Source organism: Dipodomys merriami, unplaced genomic scaffold, assembly GCF_024711535.1.
Source record: "Dipodomys merriami isolate MVZ:Mamm:240054 unplaced genomic scaffold, mDipMer1.0.p SCAF_60, whole genome shotgun sequence".
Classification (NCBI taxonomy): Eukaryota; Metazoa; Chordata; class Mammalia; order Rodentia; family Heteromyidae; genus Dipodomys; species Dipodomys merriami.
Genome location: NW_027206180.1, coordinates 6478465 through 6484716, shown reverse-complemented (window position 1 = coordinate 6484716; position 6252 = coordinate 6478465). Strand labels below are relative to the sequence as shown.

General features: G+C 55.7%; 1 protein-coding gene across 1 annotated transcript in view; it reads right to left on the bottom strand.

Annotated features, from left to right (window-relative positions):
* Positions 1–40: 40 nt before the first annotated feature.
* The window catches only part of Coro7 (coronin 7), a 59334-nt gene continuing 53122 nt past the window's right edge, over positions 41–6252 (bottom strand). The window contains exons 28-31 of the mRNA XM_070003595.1: positions 1916–2000; positions 972–1108; positions 578–643; positions 41–206 (exon numbers count right to left, since the gene is read on the bottom strand). Coding sequence (XP_069859696.1) covers positions 120–206; positions 578–643; positions 972–1108; positions 1916–2000 — 375 coding nt within the window. The 3' untranslated portion in view covers positions 41–119. The remainder of the gene's footprint in view (positions 207–577; positions 644–971; positions 1109–1915; positions 2001–6252) is intronic.

Genomic DNA, 6252 nt, shown 5'->3' with positions numbered 1-6252 from the left:
CCTGCCTCCCGGTCCTACCAGGGAAGGAAGGCAAGCCCGCTTTCTGGAAATGCGGAAAAGACATTTATTACCAAGCTATAAATTATGAGGAGTGGGCTGGGGTGGGAGGGGCTGAGCAGTCACGTTTTGGGTGTCGTCCCTTTCTCTCTGTCTTCTTGGGCCTGGATTCTGAGCTCCTCGTCCAGACGCTCCTTGGCCCGGACAACCTGAGGAGAGCAGGAAGATTTAGCGGGCACAACCTGTGCTCTCTGCCCCTTGCCTGCACAAGGCCTCTTCCCTTCCTGTCCCAGGCTCGGACACCTCCCTGGAGGACAGTGGGCATAAGGACACCTGCTCTGGGATCTGGTTGGAGCACACCACCACCACATGTTCCTGTTCCCTCAAGGTCCTAGCCCCATCGCCCCTGGGCAGCCAGAGGGAGTGGCAGTTTGACTTGGGGAGAGGACACTGACTGAGGATGGGGCTCCAGGAGGAGACTCTGGCACAACTTTGCCTGCCAAGTGCCTACCTGCTAGGTGCCCTGCCTGGAACCAAGGGGCCCCTGCGAGGCAGGACAGAGGTCTGGCAGAGCACTCACCTTTGACTGCAGGTAGAAGGAGCCACCCACAGATTTATCGTTCACTTTAAATAGGTGTTCATAGTTCTGCAGGAAGAGAAGATGGCGAGCAGCTTACAGTTTCAAGGTAAGCCCATGGGCAAGCAGATGTGAGGAAGGAAGGGAGGCTAAAGGCCTCAACCTGAGACCCATAAGCCATGCTGGGCAACCCAGGAGGCTCTGCAACCACTGAGGGGGCTCCAATGGCCAGCTGTGGTGTCTGCAGCCAGCCTGCCTGGGGCTGGAGATGTCCCAAACAACGTGGCTTCTCCCATAGAGCGTGGCTGGCTGCAGCCAGAGCCTCTGCACCTGCCCTGCCCATTCTGCCAGCCTCCCCCCCCATACCTCCCCCCCGGAGTCAGTCTGGTGGCCTCACCTTCTGGACCTCCTCGGGATTCAGCTTGGAGATGTTGAGAATCTGCTGAGCCTCCTGGAGGCTGAGGCCAGAGAGGTTGGATGCAGCTGCGGATTGGTGCCCAGCACGTCCCCGGGCGTCAGCTGCTGCCCGGCTGGCTGTGTGGATACGAGGGTGATTGCTCAGCCCTCTGCAGCCCAGAATTCCCCTCTCTGAGCCTTCCAACTGGCTCACCCCAGCAAGGTGGCACAGAGGAGACATACAGAAACAAAGGTGGCCAAGATTGGCTTCTCTTGGGGAGGGGTGGGGGTGGGGACGCAGAGGATGGACATACATACACGTATGCTAAGAGCAGGGTATAACCATCAAACCTGGCTCCTGGTCCCAACCCACCCTCATCCTCATCCCAAGGGCAACTTGGGAGGCTTCAGGTTACTATGATGACCAAAAAGTAAAGACACAACAGGCGGGATAGGAGCACTAACAGCCAGGACCTGGACACTGCTGCTGCCCGGATCACTAGGGCAGGCTGCCACAGGGGCTGCTCCCTTCAGTGAGCCTAGTCAGGAGCCAGTGAGCTTTCCCTTAAAGGTCAAAGAGAAAAGACTTTTAACTCTTCAGCCAGTTGTTGTTAGAATGATTCGTTCTCCTTGAAAGCAGCCAGAGGCTGTGACTATGTGCCAATAAAACTTTACTTATGAAAAGAAGTGAGCAGGTGGGTCAGATTGCTGCCTCCTGCCAGGGTGCCCATGGAAACTCAGCCTCACTGGAGACAGACCTTGCTCCCTTACATGGGACTGTCCCAAAGTCTCCCACTGCCCCTGGGACTAGACAGGACAGTGCCACCAGCATGCAGAATCCCAGCAACAGAGCAATCCCCACATTCATAACCAGCAAGGCCGCTAGGAAAAAATGTGGCCTGGCCAGGTGCTCCTGGCGCAGGGGGAGTAGGGGTCCACACTTACCTGCAAATTCTTGTCGCAGGGCCCGAGCGAAGGCTCTGCCCACCACCTGTGCACCCATTACAATGATCTGGGCCAGGTACTTGGCCTGTGGGCAGAGTAGGCACTTGGTTACCAGGCTGTATCACAAGGCCTGCAGTGGGACCACCCTGGAGGTGGCTGCCAGTGGCATGGCTGCCAGGAATCACGGTGGGGACACACAGGGTTTTAGTGGCAAGCCATCTTCTTCAGATATTCCCTGGAGCCCCCCAGAGGGGGACTGGCCCCTACTTGGCCATCAGGAAAGGCAGAGAGGAGCCCAGGGCACATGGCTACAGGAGATGAAGAGCAACAGCTTTAGGAAGAAACACTGGACTGGGAGCTAGAACACAGGAACAGTCCCAGGTCAACCACCAAATCATTTGCCACCTAGGGCCAATGATGGCTTTCCTGTACTGCTGAGCCTTTTCTGGGCCAGCCTTCACCTTGCCAGGGAGAAACATCCATCCTTAATTCTTTCAAGGCTATTCAAAGTCCTGTGACTTGGCGTTTCACTCAGTGGATACAAGAAGAAGTTACTTAGGGTCTACTCAAAGCACAGCAGTCCTGACTCTCAGGAGCTAAAGCCTGTGAGGCAGAGGCAGAGACTCAGCGATCAGGGAGAGTCTGGTTAGTTCATTAGGTCAGCCGCTGGTTCACTCGCTCAGAGACCTTGTCTATGCTACCCTCAGGTCAGCATGGGAGCACAGAGACACGAAGAACCTTATACTGCATTCTGGGGCCTAGGAGGGCGACAGCAAGTTGGCTAGTATCAGAAATCCAATCCAGAGGTTCAAGAGGGCTGTTAAGATTCCAGTGGGACCTAAGGCACTGTCTTCCCTAACAGGCTAGATGTGAATATGGGTCATGAAGGGAATGAATAAACACCAGTGGGTTTGTCAAGCAGGTGGAAATTTCGTAAGCCCTGATTTCATTGCAAGCCCAGAGTCGACTCCAACAAGTTAGCTGTAACAGGGCGTACTTGCTGACTAGGTAATCTCACCTGACTTCTGCCCTCCTTGCCTAAAGCCATGCCAAGTGGGACAGGAGGCTGAGATGGAATGCGGGTTTTGTCTAACCAGCTAGCCAGTGACTCTACGGGGTGTCAGATCACACAGCCAGATTCCTCAGCCTACAGCCCCTCAGAACCTCACCTCCCATAGACAGACAGACAGAACCTTCTAATCAATCACTGGTAATTTTTCTTTTTTTCGGGGGGGTCCGGTCATGGGGCCTGAACTCTGGGCCTGGGTGCTGTCCCTCAGCTCTTCAGCTCAAGGCTAGCGCTCTACCACTTGAGCTACAGCACCACTTCCGTCTTTTTTCTTTTTGCTTATGTGGTGCTGAGGAATCGAACTCAGGGCCTCGAGCATGCAAGGCAAGCGCTCTACCACTGAGCCACCTTCCCAGCCCCTCACTGGTAATTTTTCTATGAGGCAGATGGCTGTTGATAAACAATGCAGATTAAGAACTGAGGCTGAAGCTGGGCGCTGTGGCTCACACCTGTAGTTCTAGTTACTCAAGAGGCTGAGATCTGAGGATTGAGGTTCAAAGCCAGCCCAGGCAGGAAAGTCTATGAGACTCCAATTAACCACCAGAAAACCTGAAGTGGAGCTGTGGCTCCAAGTGGTACAGCGCTAGCCTTGAGCAAAAAAGAGCTCATTGACAGCTCCCAGCCCCAAGTTCAAGCCCCACAACTGGGGGAGAGGGGAGAACAACAATAAAAACAAAATAGGCTGTGAGCTGCACATACAAAAACAATCCAACAAGAAACAACAATGACAACAAAACAGAGGCTGTCACTGAAGACTTCTCCAGTATCCCCTGCAGAGTTCAAACCAAAGTGTCTGGTGGCCTGTGTGTGTGGCTCCTGCCCAGACCTCCATGGCTGCAGAGGAGGCAGGATGGCCTGCAACACTTCAGCAGCTACCCCAGCCAGCCAGGGGAGCTGGACAGATGTCTGAGGACACCAAGGTTCCTGTGGGAGACCTCTTCCAGGGGAGGCAGAATGGTGCAAGCTGTATGGCTGGGAAAGTCTCAACCCCAATGAGTCTCAGTTTCCTTATAAAAACTGCACAATAATACAACTGTCACAGAGGTTAAACAGATTGTGGATGTGAACTGCTGGGCTTGGGCTTACAGCTTAATGACACAATGAGAAAGGATGGATGGAAAGGAGGAGGGCGGGAAGCAAAGGGAAAAAGGAAAGAGGAAAGGAGGGAGAGGAGGTAGGGAGGAAGGAAGGGAGGAAGGAAAGAAGGAGGGAAGGAAGAAGGAAAAGAGGGAAGGAGGGAGGGAGGGAGGGAAGAGGAAGGAAGGAAGGAAATTTTTCCTTATAGGAGGGCTCTAGGACCCTCGAGGCAATGTACATAAAACAGTGGAAAAACAGAGTGGCAGATCCAAAGCAGAACTCAGCAACAGCTGACTTTGTTTCTGGTCTAGATCCTGCTTGCTGTTAATATCTGGTGATCAGGTGGCCCAGTCAACCCTCTCATCCACTAGTTGAGCTCCAATATTCCCTGAGTGCTGGCTTTGGCCAAGCCATTCTTACAGCTGAGGAGTCCTGGGGAGCAGAGCTCTACCAGCTGTGGCTACCACAGGTGATCCAAACAGCCACTGGCTGAGGCTCCTTCCAGAAGGCTCCCCAAAACATCACTAACAGATAGACCAAGAACTTCAGGCCAAGCAGCGGGCAGGTAACAGGTCAGAAGATGCACAGGGCTCCATCTCTGGGACCCACTATGAGAAGCAGCACAAATGCTTTCTGGTGTGGGGAGCAATGTGGCACATGTGGGCCCAAAGCCCTGAAGTTGTGGCAAAGGACCACATACAAGGTGGGGGAGGCACCCAGGAGGATCTGGACTTTTAGACACAGCCCTGTGTGAGGTGCTCCTCCAGGGCACAGAGGCAGGCTGATTCTGAAATAGGAAGTAGCTCTGATCACCCAGGCCCAGCAAACAGCTGCAAGGCATCGCAGCTAGACAGGAGGAAGGTCAGACATTTGCCACAGTATTTTCAGAACCTTGACAGTAACCTGCAGGTGTCCAGTGTGTACTTGAATGAGTGTCCCACACTTTACCAGTTTACCCTCAGCTTTGTTTTGGCCAAAGCTGGAATCTCAAACCCAGTCACCCCCCACACCCCTCCTCCCCAAGATAAAGTTTCCAAAATACCTCCTAACCCCCTGTACTTCATTCACTTTTGTCTGTGAATCCAGTCTACTTTCTGCTTGGCATTTAAACCTCTCCCTCCAGCCTCAACTTAGTTCTACACGTGGCAGCGTTTGCTACTCAACATCCTGGGCATGGGACAGGGCACATGGCACACCCCAACCCCCTGTGAAATTGTCTTAGGTCCCTTCCACTTGTATCTTCCCACCCTACATTCTTTTCCTGGGCACGCACTGTCAACCCTTCTTTCTCTTCTAGGATCCAAACTTCGCCAGGGCCCTATGTTGTGGCCTTGAGGAAGACTCAGAGTTCAGTGAGTTAACGCTCATCAATGATCCAGGTCGGTGAGGGGTCATGGCAGGTCCTCAATAAGTCAGGGACCGTTACAATGGCAAGGCAAGGGATAAATAAGGCGGTGAGAAACAGGCGTTCTCAGGACACAAAAAGACCTGTGCTCAAACCTGGCATTTGACTCTTGGGGGAAAGTCTCTGGAGGAGTCAAATCTCTAAGCTGCAGGCCCCTCCGGTGCAAGAACGGCATGGCTTCGTGAGAAGGGCCTGGCGCCAGCGGGCAGCCAGCGGCTACGGTACCGGGTCGTGAACTAGCCGGGGCACACAGAACCCCCAGGGGTAGAGCTCAGCCAGGACTTGCCTTTTAAAGCTTCCCCAGGTGACCCGCCGGGGCGGTAACCACAGAAACGCCGTCTCCCCTGTCTGGATCCCAGTTCGAATCCCAGGTCTGCCGTTGGCTTGAATGGTCAACCGCCAAGCGGGCTGAAGGGGCGGGCGACACCGCCGACATCGGGGCGCCGGGGCGCAGGGCCGGCCCGCCCTCCGCGCCCGCGGGGCTCGCTCGCTCCCGGCGGCGGAGCTTGGCCTCACGTCCCGGCTGTGAGGGCCGCGGCCGCCGCCCCCGGCCCGCCCTCGCCCGCCTCAGACCCCGGCGCCACGGCCCGGACGCGGCTGGAAGCCGGGCACGCGGGGAGGCGCCCGGCGCCCGGCGCCCGGCCGGAACGCGCCACCCTTCTCCCGCCGCGACCTCCCGTCCCCGGACCTCGCCCGCCGCTCTGAGCCTCACCATGACGGCCTCTCGGCCTCGGGGTGCGCGGGCTCCGGCTTCTCAGCCCCGTGGGCCCCGCGGCAGGGCGGGCG